This window comes from Mustela nigripes, chromosome 1 (assembly GCF_022355385.1).
Source record: "Mustela nigripes isolate SB6536 chromosome 1, MUSNIG.SB6536, whole genome shotgun sequence".
Classification (NCBI taxonomy): Eukaryota; Metazoa; Chordata; class Mammalia; order Carnivora; family Mustelidae; genus Mustela; species Mustela nigripes.
Window position 1 is genome coordinate 206,291,219 of NC_081557.1, and position 22,224 is coordinate 206,313,442.

The 22,224-nt window shown below is 46.7% G+C and overlaps 1 protein-coding gene across 3 annotated transcripts in view; it reads right to left on the reverse strand.

The window, feature by feature from the left end:
* The window catches only part of KIAA0232 (KIAA0232 ortholog), an 85,501-nt gene that overhangs the window by 13,941 nt on the left and 49,336 nt on the right, over positions 1-22,224 (reverse strand). For 2 of the 3 annotated variants that reach the window (XM_059380451.1, XM_059380456.1), the window contains exons 3-6: positions 20,600-20,737; positions 8,008-8,074; positions 6,805-6,886; positions 1,407-4,689 (exon numbers count right to left, since the gene is read on the reverse strand). In XM_059380451.1, coding sequence (XP_059236434.1) covers positions 1,407-4,689; positions 6,805-6,886; positions 8,008-8,074; positions 20,600-20,737 — 3,570 coding nt within the window. Of the gene's footprint in view, positions 1-1,406; positions 4,690-6,804; positions 6,887-8,007; positions 8,075-20,599; positions 20,738-22,224 lie in introns of those variants that run through there. The other variant, XM_059380460.1, reaches the window with a different exon arrangement.

Here is a 22,224-nt window from a genome sequence, read left to right on the forward strand (position 1 = left end):
AATACAAAGGTACACAAAGGAATATTTAAGGGTACAAAGCAGGGACAACAAACAAACAGATGAAGGCTGACAACACGATTGTTTCCCATTTCTGGTAGCTCAGCTTCAGTGTTTCATTGGGACCCAGTGCATGACGCTCCCCTCCGAAGGCTCTCTGGGCAGGTTCCTTGGAGCAGCGACCCTTGAGTTGTCTGTGGGGCTTCCTCCTACCACATGCACTCAGGACCCCCCAAGCACTTGGCCCCGCAAGCAACGAAGGCACAGTCTGTTTCCATTAGGAGCTTATAACCCAAAGAGAGAAAGTACATGATGACTCATGAAACAGGCACTGCAACAGAAAAAGAAGCACAGTGCATGAAAAGAGAAGGGAGGCGTTAGTTCTGATGTGGGAGGGGGGCGGGGAAGGGGAGAGAGGAGGCATTAGGATGCGGGTCAAAAGTGGGGGCGGACTGAAGAGAGCATCGCTGTCTGGGGAGCAGTTAGCAGCAGCAGAGGTGGGGGGAACGAGCACCAGGGTGGAGAGGAGAGAGGACATTCAGCTGCTCTCAGGCCATAGGCAGCATGTCTTCCAAGCACCTCCAACTGTCTTTTCATTAAGCTGCTCCTGGACAGAGGCCAGGCACTGCTGATCGAGTATGGGCTGAGAAATGGGCAGATCGCTGGGCTTTTCTGTGAAACAGGTTGTTAGCACCTTCAGTGGTAGTTCCAGCACACTCAATTTAACCTCAAACCACATCTCAGAAGTCGTCAGAGGGTATAATGACTCCCATTCACAAAACTACCACTATTAGCCTCATTTTAACGTGCAAGTTGCAGCGCTTTAGGATGGTGCCCTTGGTACACAGTGGGTCTCAGCTCTGTAGGTCCCATAGCGGCTCCTCTGATACACAGGGACTGGGGGTTTTTACACATACCACCATCTGTTTCAGGGAACTCCACACAGATGTAACTTATTTTGCGAGTAAAACCTAAGTCCTAAACCAATCTGTGTTTCGGGGACTGTGAGATGGGTTGCTACCTCAAAGAGGCCCTCTGTCTCTGCTTCCGAAGAGCACGGGGCCTTCCTCAGGGTAAACAGCCACTTTGTGATCCATCCGCTTCGAAGGCCGGAATGCCAGGGTACTCGGTTTGAAGCACAGTACGTGTGTATTAAGACAGACTCTTACTATCTTATAATTTTAAAATGTCTTTTCTCTGCACAAGAGGTCTATGGTCTAGTTCCAATTTATAAATATCGAACCCATTTTAAGTCCTGATATAAAATCATAAGCATTTAAGTTTTAAGACACTGAAGTTAATTTCCCAATAATTTCACCCTATCTTCCACTGCTTGATCCGGCTGCTCCTGCATTTGAGGCCAGTTAACAACTTCTATCAAGCACCAGCACACACAGACAACCACCTACCTCTTCCAGCTGTCCCGAAGAAACCGGATTATCTTCGTAAGCAGGAAACTGACAACCTGCTTTGCAACTGCAAAAATTATTAATTTCTTCCTCACATTGTGCCATTATTTTACAATTAGCTTCTGAACTTTCTAAAGCAATTCCCAGAGATTCATTCATGCTACATTCCAAACATTGATCCTGCTTCCCCACTGGCAGAATCCCAGCTGATTCCTCCTGAGAATCCAGTGATGTCTGAGCACTCTTTTCCATGCCAGATTTTTTTAACCTGGGGAGGAATTTTCCAGACTCCAGCTCTGATTTTCCATAGTAATGGCCTTCTTTCTCGGCATCTTCTTCCAGTGGTTGGAGATCTGCCTGTGGGTCTTCAAATGTATCAACCTGAGAAGGAATGGGAATATTTGCTTCATCTTTCTCAGATTCAAATTCTGACTCACTTCCTCCTCCCGGGGACAGCTCGGATGCAGAAATAGGGCGGAAGTGAGTCCGAGGAGAGATCCGAATCGCCCGGTACTGTGTTCTGTCGACGCCACAGATCCTGGGGTGAAAAACTTCGCTGTCTGAATCAGAGCAGAGGATTGACTTCGGTTTGAAACTAGGGCTGAAAGAGGCAATCCCCTCGGGTTCAAACGAACACTCCACATGAAGAACTTGCGAGAATGGATTGCTTAAGTCAAAGGACGAGAAGGAATATTCCAGCCCAGGATCCTCAACCTGAAAGTTACCACAAGCTCCTAGTAAGTCTTCATGGAAGATAAAAGAAAATCCCTTATTTAATCCATTTTCCCCACTCCTCGGCTGATCACTCTGTTCGAATGACACGAAGGGCTTCCACAGCTGCCTGTGACCGGGAGCAAAGCTGTTTCCTGGGGTCATGAAGACGTCCGTACCAGCTATGGTCACGACGTCGGAAGCCGCACACTGTAACAGGCTTCCCTTGGTGTGACTGGGCGGCACGACCGCCCACTCCCCGTCGCTGCTGAAGGTCTTGAGCTCTCCGTAAACTCCACCGAGAATGAACGTGTTCTCTTTGTCTGGGGCCACATCCCAGGGTTTAGAGGGTGTAGTGTAGTCGCCCCCGTCCACCTTCGAGAGCGCCCCGGAAACGAACGCTCTCTTCTCCAGACTCTCCTTCTGTCCCTCCCACAGACGATACTCGGACCTCTGCACGGCCTTGTGGGGCTCCCGCAGGCTCTCGGCCTCAGCCTCGGCATCCAGGCAGCAGCAGTAGTTACCGACGTCTGCTGGGAACAACTCCTCGTCAACTCTATCTATGTCCACCGGCGCGGCAGATCCCCCGTCTGCCATCTTTGTCCAAATGTCTTTAATAACCCCTGAGCTGTAGCCGCCGCCACGTGGACCACTCTCGCCACCCCCTCGGGCAGTTTCCACGGTTTTGTGTTCTGTCTTTTGTTCGAGCTGAATACCACAGACAGATTCTAGTTTCGATTTTTTTTTGAAAACTAAGGTAGGAATTTCTCCTAATGTTCTACTGTTTTGCTGGCAAGTTTCATCTTGCAAAAAATCTAGAAGTTCTTCATCTACATAATTTGACGAGACTCTAGGAACTACATAATTAATATCTTCTGCATTAAACTGAGTGGACTCTTCAAACTGAATATTTAATGTCTCGTTGTCTGAACGTGTTTCTTCTGAATGGGACCATGGGCTACAAGTTCTTGTTGAAAGATTAGAACAGTGTTCATTTTCTTCAAAGGCACTATTTTTGGTCCATATTAGCAATCTAGACTGGGTTTTCCCAAGCATATTAGCACTAGAATCCGTATTTTCATTTCCCAAGTTGAGAGTTTCAAACGAAAATGGTAGAACAGAATTACTGCATTGCACTTCAAACACTGAAAAACATGAGTTTATGCCAGATCCTTCATTAATATCTGAAAAGAGCTCCTGATTGCCAGCAAGCAAATGTGGACTGAGTGCTGTGCTGTCCAAGATCGGAGAGAGTCTAACTGGAGAGTCTCCGCCGAAACTCTCTCCGTCGGCATCGCCCGAGCTGGATGAACAGCACTCCCAAAACTGAGCCAGGTTGCCCAGGTCTTGCAGAAAGAACCCCTCGGCACCCACAGTGCTGGTGGAATCTGTCCATATTGCACGTTCCCCTTGCAACTCCATTCCATCTAACACTATGCAACATTCTGCCTCAAAATCCGTTTTCTCTTTGCTTTTTTGTCGAATCATATTCAAAATCCGACTTTCTCCTTGCATTGTTTCTGAGGCACCAGGATCCAACATGGATTGATCAATATCCACTTCATAGAAGTGTGTTAATTCTGATAGATGAATATCATCCAGATACTTGTTGTCCTCTGGGAGAGAACAGAACGAGGTCCCAGTGAGGTCAATATCCTCATTGATAACCGCAGGCATTTCTACAAAATGACCATCAATGAAAGTACCTGCTGCGAGGTATGTTTTATGAATATTATTGTTGCTGATACAAAGACCGTGCACAGATTCTGACAACTCTTCCACCGCCTCTGACGTCAGATCACTCGTATCCTGTCGGTTTCGGTACGTGGTCTCCAGTTTACTTTTTCTGCTCAAAGGAACGAAATACTCAGCAATCGGTTCAGTGTACCACAGTGGTTCCTCTTTATATTCTCTGTCGTTTCTGCTCTCCAGGGACAGATCTCTTCCCTCCGCGCTGCCAGCGTCTCTTCTCCCCAGGTCCTTTAAGGGCCTCTTCCCGCGCCGGCACAGCGGCTTGATGGGGGCCCCCCCACCACCGCTCCCCACCGCATGCACTCCCCTCTCAGCCTTGTCGCCAGTCTTCAGCGAGAGCCTGCTTGGCCCGTTCCGCCCTTTCTTGTTGCGAATCTCTCGGGTCTTGTGTCTGACTTTCACACACTTCACGGATGCTTTTAGTTCTCCCTGATGACCACTTGAACTTGAACCTGCTTCACTCGAGCCAGAAGACCAAGAGCGAGGGCGAATCTTTCCTTCAGGTTTATGTCGGATCTGCTTTTTGTACAAAGCAGGCTTTTCTTCCATTGTGCCATTACTGAATTTGTTCTCCTTCTCACTTTTACTTCTGCTCTGGATTTTCGTGTGTACAGTGCTGGGTGCTTCGTTGCTTCTTTCCTTGCTGACTTCACCTTCACTGTTGCAGTCCTTGGGGGAGGATGTGTCTGTGCTAGCTGCTGGGGCTGTGGATGATGAAGAAGGGCTAGAGTAAGAACAGACTTTAGACTTGTTCCACACAGTCATGATTTCCTGCAGGCAAACTGGTTTCTCAGACAGTGGTGGAAATGCTTCATAGTACCTGAAAAACAGAGGACAGAGTTCAAAAGCAGGCATTTAGATGTATAAGATAGAGCAAAACAACATTCCCTCCCAGGTGGGGCGACGGGGTATTTCACTTTAACGGTCAACATTTACGTCATCCACAGACTAAAACTTAAAAAAAAAATGAATAATACAGTAAAATATACTTTATGTTTAGTCCCGTGTATCAAGCACCTTTATGTTCAGCACTGAGGTTGGCACTAATTTAGAAATACTTAGAAAATAGGGAAGAGGACAGTTCTTATCTTTAAAGTTGTCATTTTAATTAAGGAGTCACGAAGGACAAATGCAATATGGTGGAAAGAATGTCACCTCGAGAAGAAATGCCTGCAGTTGCATCTCAGTTCACGTCAGTTACTAAACATGTGACTTTCAGCTCATTAACTGATGTGTCGGTCCACATTCTCAGCTGCACACTGGTGAGGACAGGACTTATCTCCCGAGGCCACTGGGAGCAGGGGAAACAGAAGATGCTGAGAGCCAAGAGCAGGTGCTCTGAAGCTGTGCTCCCCAACTGTGAACCCTGACTCCACCCTGACCAGCTGTGTGACCTCAGGCCCGTGACATAACCTCTCTGTGGCCTGTGATGTACAGAGAATACTACTAGCTGCCTCACAGAGTTGGGAGGAGTGAAGGAATTAATGTACAAGAGGAGCTGGAATACTACGTGGTTGTTGGTCCCCCACGTGTTCTCATGAGGCCCTCGGAAAACAGGAGGGATTATTCAGGGCGTTCAAGTGGTCAAAAAAGAGGATGCTGGTGCAGCTGAGAACCCTGAGCACAAGTGGCCCACAGCACAGCCTGGACACTCCAGAAATGTAGCTTAGGGCCACTACTCGTGAGGCATGGGCGCCCATGTGTGGACACAAGGTCCAAGGAGACCAGTGACTGCAGGAAAAGCCGGGGAGGCTGCTTTTAGAGGGACTGAAAACGAGAACTTGTTTCCAATCTGCCAAGAAGCTGGTAGCCATCGCAGATTTCAGAGCAAGACAGACTGCCAAAGCAAGAACCTGGAGTCAGGTTGCCTACCAAGGGGACTGTCATCTGGAGGCAACAGTCAAGGTCATACACCAAGTGATAAAGGGCCATGTTTTTAAAGGGCCTATACTTGATTTTCCTTTTCAGCCTCTACCAGAGCTGTCTAACAGACCTACCTGTGAGCCTCACATGGAATTCTTAATGTCCTAGAAGTCACATTAAAAGTGTAAGAAAAAAAGGTGAAACTGAATTCAATTATGTATTTTACTTAACCAAATACATCCATAACATTATTTCAGCATGTAATTGATATTTTAAAGTATTTTTTTAATATTAACATATAATGTACTATTAGCCCTGGGGTTACGTATCTGTGAATCATCAGGCTTACATACTTCACAGCACTCATCACAGGATATTTAAAAATATTAATGCAGTATTTTACATTCTTTTTTTTTTTTTTTAACCAAGTCTGTGAAATAGATGAGAATCTTACACCTAAAGCACATCTCAATTTATAGTAGCCACATATAAAGTGCTACATAGCCACACGCAGCTTACGGAGACTACGTGGGACAGCACAGGTCCCTACCAGCCAGGAAAAGCTATGTTCACCTTAAGTTCGAGAAGTTCAGAAGATTCAATAAAACGTATAAGAAGGAAGTTCTGCTTATAGTGCAGCCAATTTTACTAACTATTTACCAAAAAAACAGCAAAGAGCATCTTCAGGAAACAAGCTTGACAAGGTCAATGACTTGCCCACATTCCTCTGTAATCAGCCGGAGCAATGTGGTCTCCTTGTATGTAAAACAAGGATGCCCGTATTTTCTCACAGCCGCCTCCAGGCACTGGAATGACAGCATGCGAGTGGACTGTAAATAACCTTGCTTGTTCCATTCATTCATCTCACAAGTACTGATTCTGTACTAAGCACAGGACCATTTTATTCACATCTGAATTCTGTGTCAAGCACATAGTAAATGCTCAATGAGCGTTTCCTGAATTATCAAATACGGAACCAAATATAAGACAATGAAGAAAAACTAAACCACGCAGCAGTTATAGTCTGATTTTAACAAATGCATACTTTATTACTGAATACAATCTTACATACATTTCCACTTGATCCTTTGCTGTAGGGGATAATTCTGCCTCTGGAGAGGGAGACCCCTCTAACTTTTTGTGAATCTTCTCTTCTGTTACGAAACAAAAATTCAGAAAGATATGTCTTATATCTAGTTAATAAATGCTCCTTTTTTTTTTTTTTAAAGTTTCTCAAGTAACTTTAATCAGAACTTATATAGACTTTATGGCTGAAAAAGAACTCTATACCCATCTGTCTTTCTAATAAAAATCCATTTCTTCACAGCCCCAGATGGAATTCTCCAGCTTAACCACACTAACGGTGGGCTGCGAGGCGACAGCTGTCTGTCTCATCTCTGACTGAGTGCTCCAGAGGCACCAGATTAAAGACTGAAATCCTCTATTAATTTTGCCAGATGGAGAGAACATCTGTTGAGATCCTCGCAAAATTCTGCACCCATGGATTCTGTATGGACTCATGTTGGACTGACACTACTCTGTAAAGAAAGCCCATTATAATCAGCTCTCTGTTCCAACATCTAGGTAAGCAAGGGCTGTGGAGTCAACTAAAACAAAGGGCCGAGCTCTCAGCTCAGCCCTTGGGAAGCCCTTCAGTTACAAACAAACTCTTCAGCAAGGCTCAAGGCTTGGCAGGCAGCAAAAATGGCCATGAAGAGGACAACGAAACCAAGACCCTTGACCTCAATATGCAGCTCTCATTCCAAGCGCTTGCAGAAAAGTATCCACAAAAAGCTATGAGGCTTCATGTGTCAAAATGACTTTTATGAGCTTCAAGGTTGCCTTTCCAAAAAACCCGATTGAAGGCAGAAGTTCCTTTCAAACCTGAAATAGAGACGACACCTCTGGAGGCCTTGATGTCAACAGGCAGATGCCAACAGGGAGGCCAGGGTGGGAAAGAGAAAATATTGGCCCTGATCCCCGTGCTTCCATATGAAGGGGAAACAAAACGTGCCCCCCAGCCCCTGCCCCCAACAAGAACACCTGTGAATTAATATACTCCTTTGAGAGCGGGGATCTATCCACAAGTGACTGCTAAGGGTGACCTGGAAGCCCTAACAGCTGAAGGCACAGTGTGACACTGGCAAGGCGACACACTGAACATGAAGACGTACTTCCTTCTGTCTGTCTCTGGCCGACTCTAGCACCTCTGGAATCACACCCCTCAGGGCCCACAGCCCACTGCGTGCAGATGGGTTCTGGAGGCTGCACTCACCTTGCTTGCTCTGAAGGTCCTTCAGTCTGGAGCAGAGCTCCTCCACTAAAGTCTCAATGCCAGAGCTCTGCATGACAACAAAAATACATGTTACTTCATTGCCAGGCCCTTGGACATGCTTATTTTTATACAAAGGTTTGACCAATCTCCCATGTTCTAAATGAAATATGTTAGTAATATTTAAACCCCACGAGAGGGTTGCCTGGGTGGCTCAGTTGTCAAGTATCTGCTTCAGCTCAGGTCATGATCCCAGGGTCCTGGGATCGGGCCCCACACTGGGGTTCCTGCTTGGAGAGCCTGCTTCTCCCTCTCCCACTGCCTGCTTCTCCCCCCTGCTGTGCTCTCTCTCTGTCAAATAAATAAAATCTTTAAAATAAATAAACAAACTACATAAGAGCTGAAACACTCCAGGTTTGCTGCTCGATTGAGCATACATATTTTATTAACCGAGTAGTCAATGGCTTACTGATACAATGTGCAAACATTAATATGGCTCCCAGGACAGCCGGTCTTCCTGGGGGGTTAGCATCTCACTGGCCATGCAGCCGACATACCCTCGTACCCATCACATGGGTAGAAATCAGTCACCAGCCAGAATAATACTCGGTACCTATGTGAGCAAGGTCCTATACCAGATTCAACACACAGGAGGAAAAAAATCACAGAAATCTCATGTGGTTCCTCTAGGAGCTTACAGTCTAGAGAAAAGAAGGCCAGTGTTTAATTTTTTGAAGTGAACACTGGTGACAGCAACAGAAAGAGCAATGCACAGCATTCACAGCCGTGCATGAGCGTGAAAGCTTTGTTTTCTCTGAAAGGTCACGAACAGGGTATTAGGCCCCACATGGGGTGGGGGGTAGGCAGCTGAGGACACCACGCGCAAAAACCTGAAATGGGGAGGATAACCCAAAGAGCCAAAGTTGAAAGAAAAATGAATACTGGAAACAGGCACGAACAAATAATCTTTCACTATGTAGACTTTCCAACTTCAACAATTTTCCCTTTCTCAAGGAAGAAAGAAAATTCCTTCACAGGGTACGAGAGGAGCAAACGCGTTTCTGAGGCCCTTTATTCAGTGGTCAAAGTCATGTTTAAACTGGAAATGAGTCTGTCTTAGGTGGGCCGACCCAGACAGGTGCCCGTGACTCTGCTCAAGCGGCTGCCCTCCTGGGGCCTGGAGGGGCTAAAAATAGAACTTTTCCCCATTCACTCAACTCAAAATGACTCAGCACAAGTCTCAGAGATACCCTAAACAAGAAAGCGCATAGCTCCAATTTGAACAGCAAGAAACAGAGCATAGAGGGAATGGTTAATGGTAGACACGGTCAGTTACATCCTATCCACGGCAGACCACAGCTTTTAGTGGGGAGACAGGCCAGAGGGTCAGAGGGAAACGGGCCACAGAAGAGCCATCCTGCCCTTAAAACCACTCAGAAACCACGCAGCAAATGTTAGTCACAGACCCTGCTCGGCCGCCACAATCCCATCAGAAAGCCTCCGCTTACCATAGCGCGCAAGGTGTGCTCGCCGTGGTTGTTTTATTGCATTCCCTCCCGACGATGAACCCAGCCCGGCGTCAGGTGACACGCCACCTGCTGCACGCTGCTTAGTACAGCAAGCCTATGTCACCATGTTTCTAAACCTGGTGCCAGGCTCCAGCGAGGAATGCCGAGCTTCCAGGGATCACCTGCTCAGCCCCGTTTGGGGCCCTGCGGTGCCTGCCGGCTGTTCCGCAGTGTCTGGGGAAAATCATGAGAACCAAGGGATGAGATACCATGCTTCATGCTTTGTCTGGGAAATTGCATCCACACATCTCTCCAGCTGAGTTGTTTCTGGGTCATAATGCAGTGTGGAAGTAGATCTATTTGCTCTCGTATATGAAGGGCAAAAAAAATAGTGAGCTTACTTCTTAACTCTGCACAGAAAGGCCAGCTCTCCCCACCAGGGCTTCCACCTTCCTTCCCGGACTCCTGCAGCAGCCTACTTAGATTACACATAATCATTTGACAGCGGGGCTGTAACTGTGAACTGAGACACAAAAAGGGGTACCCTAAGCAGCACGGTACCCGGTCATCTCCCAGCAGGCATTCTGCTGGGTTAATCTGGTGCTGTGAATGAGAAATGCCATTTACTTTCCCAATTATGATATAAACCATAAGATATTTTAGTATGTCCATAGTATAGCATATCCTGAGGACACTCAAGAATACAGAGAGCCTACCGGATCTTTTTAAGTTTTTTTTTTTTAAAGATTTTATTTATTTGATAGAGAGTGTGCGCGCACGTGCACAAGTAGGCAGAGAAGCAGGCGTTGTGTGTGTGTGGGGGGAACAGGCTCCCTGCTGAGCAGAGAGCCCCATGTGGGGCTCGATCCCAGGACCCTGAGATCATGAACTGAGCCGAAGGCAGAGGCTTAACCCACTGAGCCACCCAGGCACCCCGAGCCTACTGGATCTTAAGAAATAAAGTAAATCAGGGGCATCTGGGTGGCTCGGGTCGTGTCTCAGGATCGTGAGATCGAGCCCCACGTCTGCTTATCCCTCTCCTTCTGCTTCTTTCTCTCTCCCAAATAAATAAATAAATAAATAAATAAATAAAATCTTAAAAGAGAAGAGGGAATAAAGCAACAGCAACACCTGTGAGGAACAACATGCTGCAGGTAAAAACACTGTTACTGTTCTAGCACTAAACTCATAAACTGCTTTTTCAAGCAGTATCACCTAACAGTCACTGCCCAGCGTCAAATGAACACGTAAAAATGCCGCACCCACCCCCCACCCCCACCAAAAAACAAGAGCATGCCAAGCTGCAAGCAACTGTCCTCCAAATCCGGACCCAGGGGAGCACACACGAAGACTGGCTAGTGTCCGCGTACACGGGCACCCACAGGGTTAGCGCTCACTTGGTCAATAGACGGTCATGATCACAGGGCCAGGCATGACCCCGGGAGAGACAGGGCCCTGTCTTCCCAGAGCGGACACTGGAACAGTGCCTGCCACTCAGACAAGATGGCCAAGTGGCATGTATTTGGCCCTGGGGTCCCAGGGGCCGGGTCTGAATTCCCACCCAGCCTCATACCTACTGGGTGGCAGAGAAGCCAAGGACAATACACCTTCCCCTCAAGGCCCATGAGGGTGAATTAGGAGGACGTGCCTGTGAGGCACCAATGTTGGTGCCATTTCCAGATTTTGTGTATGCTTTCCATTTTCCAAAATCTCATTAATGGATTGGATTCACTGCTTCTAAAATGCCTTTAAATTTTGCTCTGCTTTGAGTTGGATGTTGGAGGAGTAAGAAAGATAATTAACCTGACCCAGGTCACCCCAAGTTCCCTGGATTCTGCCAGAATCCAGGGCCCTGGCACGACCACATTCCCTCGCCAAGCCCATAGGTGGAGCAGCAGACACAGCCGTGCCCCTGGAATCCAAGCCATGGTCGGATGCAGCAGCTACTGTCCTACTGCTTCTGAGAAATTCTTTTACGTGCTCCCTTCCCACAACATGCTCAGTCCTTCTTCATCCTCTCCACACTGCACATCCTTCTCAATATGAGGGAAACAAAGGCAATCACACTCAGTCCATTATCTCTCCTATCCACATTCAAAGCTTTCTATCACTATCTCTCCATCTCAAAGCTTCATCTTCTATGGAGAGATCATTTGAACTGGATACTCCTAACTGCTGGCCAGGCACTCCCACCCCAACCCTGTGGTCACTAACCAAAAGGACACAGGAGTGTTCCATTCACACGCAGGAACACATGAGTCAAAAAGACCAGGTCTGCACGTCATCCCAGGGCTCACCATGTGACTGTGGCTTGCCACACCAGGAAAATGATGACACCAGGGCTGATGCATGTCCTGTAGGCTATTACTGCATTTCCTACACCAGCCCCAACTTCTCTCCTCCCCACCATTCCCGCAGTGCTCCTGTGCTACTTACTGGGGGTGTCCCTCCTCTCTTCCTGCCAACCCTTCTACTCCCTTCTACTGAGCGTCTTCATTTCTGTTACATGTTTAGAATTGAAGACATTATTTTGTCCCCTGAATGTCTCTTCTTCATAGCACCGATGACCTTCAGCACCACGACAGATGGACAGAAGAAAGGGACAGGGATTCATTCACCCATCAATTTGTTGACTTTTACTCTGCAATTTCCATTAAGGCGTCTCACCTCATCTTGGGTGCCTGGTGTCCTGCCTGGTTCCATCACTCCAGAAAGTACCTATCAGGACAGGAAAGCGTAGCACTTTGGGGACTCCGATGAGCCACATCTCCTGGCACCCCACCCACCAGAGGTTCTGCCCACAGTGAGACACCAGCGGGTGTAATGCATGGGCTCCTGGAATGCATGTACTAGCCACACGGAGGTCACAGCTAGTGATCCCCGCAGAAACACGAGACCAAGTGAGGAGAGCAATCTTGGATCTTCCAGTCCCAGCTGCCATATTATTTCAAGAGCCCACACAAGACCACAAAAGAGCCCCACACAAGACCAGCAACAGAACCTCCCAGCTGAGCCCTAGCTGACCCACACTGCTGTGAGGAAGTGAAAACAGCTATCAGTGTAAGTCATTAAGTTTTGGAGTACTTGGTCAGGCACCAATAACCAAGGTACACACTTCCAAATACCCATACCCTGCACATGGACAGAACTCATTTACAATTTTTCAGATCTCAGATTTTTATTTTGTTTAAGATTGTATTTATTTATTAGACAGAGAGAGACACAGCAAGAGAGGGAATAGGAGAGGGAGAAGCAGGCTTCCCGCAGAGAAGGGAGCCCGATATGGAGCTCGATCCCAGGATGCTGGGATCACGACCTGAGCTGAAGGCAGAGGCTTAATCCACTGAGTCACCCAGGTAGGGCCCCCCCCCCCTTTTTTAGAGAGACAGTGAGAGAGTGCACTCACAAGCTGGGGGGCTGGGAGAGTGGGGAGAGAAAGAATCTTTTTTTTTTTTTTTTTTTGAGAGGGAGAATCTTAAACAGGTTCCATGCCCAGAGCAGAGCCAGTCTCATGAGGGCCTCAGTCTCACAGCCCTGAGATCACGACCTGAGCTGAAATCAAGAGTTGGACGCTTAACTGACTGAGCCACCAAGGCACCCCTCAGACTTGGAATTTCTAAAGCAGAGTTGTAAGATGAGTGGCAGGAAACCTACTGGTGATGATAAACTGTAAAGAATCACTTCCATTTTAAAAGCGTTTTTAAAATGCAGAACTAAGTTAACGTTAAGCCAATAAACAAAAGGGTATCAAGTGAGACAAGGGAGAATTGATACCAGGGTTCCCAGGCTCATGCCTCAGTGGCCAGGGAAGGAACAGAAACACGTGCCGTGGCTAGCTGTAATGCAGGAGGAAGTGGAGGATGGGGCACGCACTATGCAGACAGAACAGACTTCTCTGGCCTACAGCCATTCAAAGATTTAGAAAACAAAAAACAAAAAACAAAAAAAATCCAAACCCAACAAAAAATTGTTTCTGCCAAGGCATCTGCACGAGGGCCGCGACTCCCATACTTGACCACAGGAAGAGCTACAAGAAGCCACCCCATGGCTGCCTCCAGCTCGTTACACCTGCTCTCCAGAACACGGTAGAGGGGAGCAGAGAAATACCCACTGGGTACTACCAAATGCCTACCACATGCCAGGGAGGACAAGACCCACATCTTCTTAGAAAGATGGACAAAAAGCAGTTACAATTTGTCCTAAGAAGTAGAGGATGGCAGTGTCTATTACAAGTAATGATCAAATAACGTGATTCACAAAGGCTTCGAAAAAGGTAACTCCACTCTGCCTCATCTGTGGCTGGGGGAGGGGGCGATAGCCCCCCTCAAGCACCCAGTTGGATTCATGACCCACACCACCACCCTCACAGGTTGCCTGCTGGCCCTCCCGCCCCCTACCCCTGCCACAGATTTATAGCAACTCCCATTTCTTCCCTTTCCCATACCCTCACTTCTCGACATTTGATATTCAGGACTCTCTTGTAAAAACCACAATTTCCTACCTTTTCTAAAGAGAGATCAGAAGACCTAGCCCCATCAGGCCCGCACCTGCCACAGTCACAACCAGTGAGTGTGGAGACAAGCCTGTGCCTGGCAGGCCTCATGCTCTCCACTGTCCTACTCACTCAGCTTCTTCCTTGGCCCTAGAGACACGAGCTCTCCGGGTCTGGGCGAGACACACAGACAAGCCACCGGTCTGTTACTCCACCTCCCCGCAAACCATGCAGCCTCAGAGGCAACCCCCTCACACCCAACTGTCCTTTCCCAGCCTCCACGTGGCCTTCTTCCCACCAAGCTCACGTTCAAAGCTCTATTCATACCTCCACCCACAGATTTGTGTCTTTTCCCTAATTTCCTGTCCTCAGAAATGAAAATCGCATAATTTTTTTTGAAGATTTATTTGAGGGGCACCTGGGTGGCTCAGATGGTGAAGCACCTGCCTCCGGCTCAGATCATGAACTCAGGGTCCTGGGATCAAGGCCAGCGGTCAGGCTCCCTGCTCAGCAGGGAGACTGCCTCTCCTTCTCACTCTGACACTCTCCCTGCTTGTGTGCTCTCTGACAAATACATAAAATCTTTAAAATAAAAAGATCTGAGAGAGTGAGCACGTGAGCAGGGGGAGTGGCAGAGGGAGAGGAGCCCCAGCAGACTCTCTGCTGAGCGCAGAGCCCCCTGCAGGGCTTCATGTCCCAACCCTGAGATCATGGCCTGAGCTGAAATCAAGAGTCAGATGCTCAAGTGACTGAACCTCCCAGCCAGGCATCCCTGAAAACTGTATTCTTGCAGTGGCTCAGACCAAACACCATAGCTATTCTCCCCAATTCCTCCCTTTTCTCCACTCCAAATCAAGTCCTGTCAGCTCTACCTTCAAAATGCATTTAGAATCCCACTAATTCTCATGGTCCTCTCCCTTCCAGACTGCCACTTTCTCTGAGTCAGCCCCCTGTCAGTGCAGCAGTCCACAGGGTCCTAGCAGCAGAGATGTCAGGTTACACTAGCCTCTGCTCCAGACTCACCAACACTTCACCACTTCCCAGAGGAAAAGCCAAAATCCTCCCAAAGGCCTACAGGTGTCCCTGAATGCCTCCCCTCCATGGAACCGGGGTAAGGCGGAGGCTGCGTGGGCAGGCCCGGGGCCGGTTGTGACAGCACAGCCACCGGGAGCGCACTCAGCTTTAGCGACCACTGACCAGCTTCTCGGGGGTCTGGCCTACAGACCCAGCACAGCCTCACCACTTACAATGTTCAGAACCCCCTAAGTGTTACTTATCACTGTTTCGATGCTATTATCATCCAGAATGAGTTACGGTCAAAAGTCAGCATGCAAAGACACAATCAATACATACTATCAAAGCTGACTTCCACAGTAGAAAACAGCTTTGGTACATGTGGCCCTAGACAGCATGGAAACACCACCAACTCAGATACGAGGATGTGCAATGAGCTTTTGCTGGGGGGCTGCAGGCACTGCGGGCACATGAGTCATGGCCACAAGCCCCTGTGAGGCTCAATGACAGCCTCAGACCAGGCGACTGCCCAGGCTGACCAGCAGCTCTACTTCCCAAACCTCACCAAGTTATCACCTCGAGCCTACCTTACTCCCTAAACGGGGCCCGGTGCGGCGCCTCACCTTCCACGAACGCCCAAACTGGGCGACGACACACCAGCTGCGGAGCAGCTTTCAGTAGCCCCATTAGAATAAGCAGAAATATCACTCATTAAAATGGAAAAAAACAAAACAAAACAAAAAAAACCCCCAAACAATATAAAAAGCTCCAATTCCAGGGACTGAGAAAACGGAACCAAGGAAACTTGAGGATTCCAAAATACAAGTCGGCAAACTCCAACACTAAAAACAGGACAAGACAAGGTCTGGATATAGGGGACATCAGGCACACGCCCCGTCCTCGGATGACAGAAACCACTCAGAGCGTCCCTTGACGAAACCAGCCATCTGGGGGGCATGGGGGCCACGGCTGGCACAACCCAAGCAGAGCCAATGCAAACGTGCTGGAGCAGACAGGTGCCTGGGGAAGCACAGGTCACTCGTGGGTGCAAATGAAGGCCATCCACAAGGGCAGCTTAGGCCAGGCCTCACCAACAGCAAAGCCCACAAGGGTCACAAACTCCTCGGGGCGGGGGGTGGTGGTGGTGGTGGTGGTGGTGGGGTGTGTGTGTGTGTGTGTGTGTGTATGTGTGTCCTGATACCAACTGCCCACAGTCTTCGTGGGGGTTGCCCAACTTTATTCAATGTCTAACATGAAATTTGACATAATGGAGTTTCCTACTGTTTTGGTGACATCTCTTAGACAAAATATTGGGCTGAGCAGGTCAAAGAGATGTCCTGTGATGTGGGGGCACAACCTGCTGCAGGCAGGGAGAGAGCGGGAGGAGACACAGCGTCACTTCCCAAAGTGGCGTCAGCAAGTCCACCATCCTCCTGAAACGACCCAAGGAAGTCTGAGGCTGTGGACGCTTTTACAGAAACAACTAGCCCAGTCCCTAGCACAGTCACACATGCACACACACACGGACGTCAGGACAAAAGAACCCATGCCGAACACGTACCAGCACCCCACCTTACCCACCAAATACAACAGCCTCATTTATGTCGCTGTTGTGTAGTTATGTCAAGAGCATTTTAACTGGATTGTAGACTTTTGGATTCTGGTCAACTGGCAGTGACTGGGTGGGAAAGCAAAGCCCAGAACCATGGATGTCACCATCCTCAGTATTTAGGGAATGGACACCATGCCCATATGCAAACATTCACTGTGGCCAAAACAGAAAACAAAACTCCTGCATTCTAATTTCCTAGGCAGGACTTCTTTGTACCTTTATTTCCACTGAAGCTGCCAGACAGATTCTAGAAAGAAAAGCCTAGGGACAAAGAGCCTACAGTTTATGAACAGCAACAGTGATCTCTTTCTAAAGTTATAGGCCATAAGGAAAGAGGGATTTTTTTCCAGTTCTTTCCAAGGACTCCCTGTGTCATGCTGAGTCAGCCGGAGCGCTGGCTGAAGGACTCTGCGCTGATGCACACACAACAGCAGGCACTCCGAGAAAGGCCGGAGGGCTCCAGAATGTCCTACTTCCTCTTCCTCCATTCCCAAGCATGACCGCAGCTCCTGGTACATGCCTTGCACATTCACTTACCTGGCTCTTTTTCATTTGGTAAGATTAAAAGCCATCATTAGGAAAAAGCAATGCAACAATTTTTTATACAATGAGAAGAACAAATTGGACAGCTTCACTGGACTTGAAAACAAAAATCCCCCCTCTGACTTCCCAGCAAAGGGAAGCATTTTTTCCAAAGCAACAAAGGAAAAGAACCACTCTCCTCCGCTTGCACTGTTCCAGATTCACACCAAATCCTTTCCAGCACATACCACGCTCAGCGAGGATGAACCAGATGTGAGTGCCATGAGGCAGGGGAGTCTTGTGTTAAGCTAGGAGAAGGCACCTGTACTCCCCAGGGGAGTACTGTACTCCACGAGGCAGGGGAGTCTTGTGTTAGGCTAGGAGAAGGCACCTGTACTCCTCACTCTTTCACGGTTCACGTTAGGCACCCTGGTTTTCTTTTTCTTTTTTTAAAAACATTTTATTTATTTATTTGACAGAGAGAGAGAGATTACAAGTAGGCAGAGAGGTAGGCAGAGAGAAAGGAGGAAGTTGGCTCCCTGCTGAGCAGAGAACCCAATGTGGGGCTCAATCCCAGGACCCTGAGATCATGATCTGAGCCAAAGGCAGAGGCTTAACCCACTGAGCCACTAAGGCGCCCTGCACCCTGGATTTCTACTCCGCTTCCCTTCACCATGAGTCGAAGGCAAGAGTCATTTCTCAGCAACTTTGGTCCAAAGCAGAAGTAAGAAATAAGATCCTCTCCCAGACTGAAACTCCTAACTCATATTTTCCTCTCAAGCGTGACTCAGCAGCTTTGATTTTACTCAAAGAATTTACCTGAACTAAACTCTCCTTAAAAAAACCACCTGCCATTTTTCAACTCCAAATTATTTTTCCTTCAATGTCAGGTAGAAAATATCTTTTGCAAAACTATCCAACCACCCCCTTCTCTCTGAGCATTGCCCCTGCCCCAGAAGTGGACCCCCAAGCAAGTCTGCCCCCTCCCTGCAGCTCGCCAACCAGGGGTGGGGGGGTGGACGATGTCTGGCCCAGTCCGACCAATTACAGTTCTCCCCAGCTGAACGGTGCTGGATACCAGCCTTCAGCAGTGGTGCTGGGCTAGGGATGGCGGGTGGTTTTCTCAGCATGCTGGCTAAAGCAGAGAAAGCCAGACTTCAGAGAGAGGTGGAACGACCCAGAAGCAGAGAAAGAAGCAAATGAGAGAATGTGGATCATTAGAGTAAATGACTTTGGCTGCCAATTATTTTGTTCCCAGTTGAGGCCTCTCCTCAGGCCCTGCATTCCCAGACCTGGTTTCCAGTGAGCTATCCCTACATCCTTCATGTATATTCCCACTTTTTCTTAAACTAGGTTCCTGATGCTCCCCTTGTTGTAATGCAACAGTTCGAAAGATGGCCACATGAGCAATAACTTTCAAATCCCTATCCTACAGTCTAAGAAGCAGCACTTTCATGAGATCAAAAGTCAAAGATCAAAGGGGTAGGGAGAGGAACCCAGTGGGAGAGGACAGGAAGGGTCGGGATGACAAGGGGGGACTGCCCCAAGACTGCACTCACGCTATCAAGCACCAGGAGACCAGGACCCAGGGAGCTCATGGTGTCAGTCCCCAAGGCACACAGTCACGAAGGGAAGACAGAAGTGAAAAACAGCAACAGCAGTGGCGGACACGAGACGTGCACAAGCAGAACAAGACAGTGCCAGGGCTCGGCTCTCAGAGACAGCGCTGGGTGGGAGAACACAGAGCGGAGGTGCCCGGGAACAAGCCTGGGAAGCCGTGCGTGCTACGCGGTGGCTACACAGAAGACCCCTCCACAGATCACCCAATGCAGCAAACCTGGTTATCCCAACATCAGCCATGAGGTTAACTCCTGTAACTGTTTTATTTTCTAATATTACATAAAATATTTGTCATGTCCCTTAGCATCCTGATAGAAAATGGTTTTAGAATATAATCACCCATTTAAATTAAAAAGTTTCTAGAGGACAGTATCCTTTCAACTCAACTCTGCTTTAAAAAAGATACTTAAACCACACCGTGTCAAATAACTGCTAAAAGCAAAATAAAATAATTTTCTAAGTAGTAGGATCTCAAAGAGTACGTCTTATAGTGAGTAATAAAAATTGCACAGTACTGGGGCCCTTGGGTAGCTCAGTGAGTTAAGTGTCTGCCTTCAATTCAGGTCATGATCCCAGGGTCCTGGGATTGAGCCCTGCACTGGGCTCCCTGCTCAATGGGGAGTCTGCTTCTCCCCCTCCCTCCGCCACTACTCCCTGCTTGTGCTCTCTTGCTCTCTCTCAAATAAATAAAGAAAAAGAAAAGAATTGCATAGTATTAATTAAATGGGTGATTATATCTAAAACCATGTTTTTTCAGGATGATAAAGGACATGACAAATATTTTACATGAAGTATTAGAAGACTGATATAATACAATAATCTTATACGGGGTGCCTGGCTGGCTCAGTCAGTACAGCATGTGACTCTTGATCTCAGGGTCGCGAGTTCAAGCTCCATGTTGGGCACAGAACTTACTTTGAAAAAAATCTTGTAATATTTTGTAAAAACCAACAAAAAATTATGAATCATAAGCAAATGTAGTGTCCTCAAAATACTAAACTAGGATCCCATTTCTAGGAATGGATCTAAAAGAAATAATCTAGAATATGGAAAAGCCACATATGAAAATATTCGGGAGAATATGACAGAAAATAAAGAGTGGCTGGCTCAGTCAGGAGAGCATGCAACTCTGGATCTCAGGAGTCATGAGACTGAGCACAGAAATTACTTAAAAAAAAAAAAAAAGCAAGCTAAGTAAATATCCACTAATAAAGAGTGTATTATATTGCTGTTGGAATATTATTTGATGAAATAGAACTTAGCCACTACAAAGAATAAAGATAATGTAGTAAAAAGATGGAACATGTTTAATGGGAAAAAAGGATATAGAATTTGGTGTATACTCTAATTGTAACAGTACTTTAAATGAATATATTTTAATGCAACTTCATTTATGCATTAAAATGTCCTAGAGGAGGGAAGCCTGGGTGGCTCAGTTGGTTGGGCAGCTGCCTTTGGCTCAGGTCATGATCCCAACGTCCTGGGATCGAGTCCCACATCGGGCTCCTTGCTCAGCGGGGAGCCTGCTTCTCCCTCTGCCTCTGCCTGCCATTCTGTCTGCCTGTGACTGCTCTCTCCCTCTCTCTCTCTGATAAATAAATAAAAAAAAAAAAAATCTAAAATGTCCTAGAGGAAAGAGTGTTACTGTTCACATTACAGCCTTAAGATAATGAGTAGTTTATTTTTCTAAGTTTCTTTGGTCAAGATGTTGTAATTGTGTACTTATAAACACACACACACACACAAACACACACCACCCCCCCCGCCCCCCCTCCCGCCCCGGTCTTTTTTCTTCTCTTGAGCATTAGAAATAAAATGTGAACCTACTTCGTCAGAAGCAGAGCGAAGACACTGGACAGCAGCCTGTTTTTTCATTTCTTCTAGAGTCAGGTCTGAGCACTTTTTCTTACTCTTTCCCCATTTCTTGTAAGCTCCTCTTTCCCAGCCCAGGAAGATGTCATTCTCCTTAAATAAGATTAGACAGAGTTCAATGAACAGCGAACTAAGAAGCAAGTTTCAAACACTTTTCCTTCCCAAATGCTCAAACACATTCCCCTCCCAAGTGCATTCATCGCTAGTAAGTTCAGAGACCACAGACACAGTCAGTCTGAGGGCTTTGGAATAATCATTCATTTGGTACCTATTACCCAGATTTGCATTATATTATGATTTATTTACGATCTTAAGGAATATGACCCACTGACATGAAGTGGTAATAAACTCAGACATTTGTATGTAAATTAAGTACAGCATAAATAAATTCCAGACTGCAAACACAATTAAATGTCTTCTGTACTTCCCACTCTTTGATAATGAGTGTATATATTACTATGAGATTTTACATTTAACAGTTAAGTGGTTCAATTCCTATTTCTTTACCTTGTAGTCTAAAAAACAACAGATATAAAATATTTTATGTTGGCATTGTAAGTTTATTTTTCCCCTTGGTTACACAGCCCCATAATCAAAATCTGAAGAAAATTTGGAAAGTGGGAAGAAAGCAAAATCATCCATGATACTACCACCCAGTGAGAACCTGAATTATTTGGTCTGCTTCATTTGGCCTTTTCTGTATGCTTTAAAAATCACAGACTTGAATTCATGCTAGTTATAGAATATTGTATTTGACTTAACTTACTAAACCGTAAGCATCACCTCAACATTACCACAAATTCTTTGCCTATAGAATATTCTAAAACATAAGCTTACAGCTATTTCCCTAAGCTGGGACTTTAAAGTAATATTTTTAATTGCTTTGCTACTTTGTCTCACCCAATTTAAAAATAAGTAAATAAAAAGCCTTCCAATAGATAAATTATGATTAAAACCAGTGGACAGACAATAAGAAAAAAAAAGGACCAGAAAGACAATGGCAAAATTTTAAAAATTACTTAGAAGATGGTGTGGCCTATAGCAGGCCCTCAGGACATGGCTACAATTATATGTACAAGAGGAGATAGAGATGGAAAAGCATAATAATAAAAAGATTTTAAAAATCAAATCATACACGATCAATTGTGTAACCCAATTTTTACTTTGATTCAATACACAAAAATTACTTTAATCCCACCAGATAAGAGTGGGAGAACAGTCCCTCCCTCTACACCCCTCATTATTAGCATACTTTCCTTAATTTCTTGGGCATGTCTGCAGATCTCATGAATCTGAAAAACAAATTTTCTGGCTGAGTGGTGTCAACTCGTTTTCCAAGGGAAAATGTGTTTAATGGCCAAGTAAGTACTAGCAGTATATTTCCATTTATCTGACGGGTTTGGCTGGACAACACCTGAAACCTGACATTCCTTATCAGTGATATCTTCTGGTGATCAGGTTTGTCCTCTAAGAGGAGCAGCAAACCCGTAACAACACAGACCTGAAGCTTCCAAACGCAGAAAGAAACGTAGTAATTCTGTTCGTAGTATATAAAACAAAGGAAGTAGAAAAGCTATTTC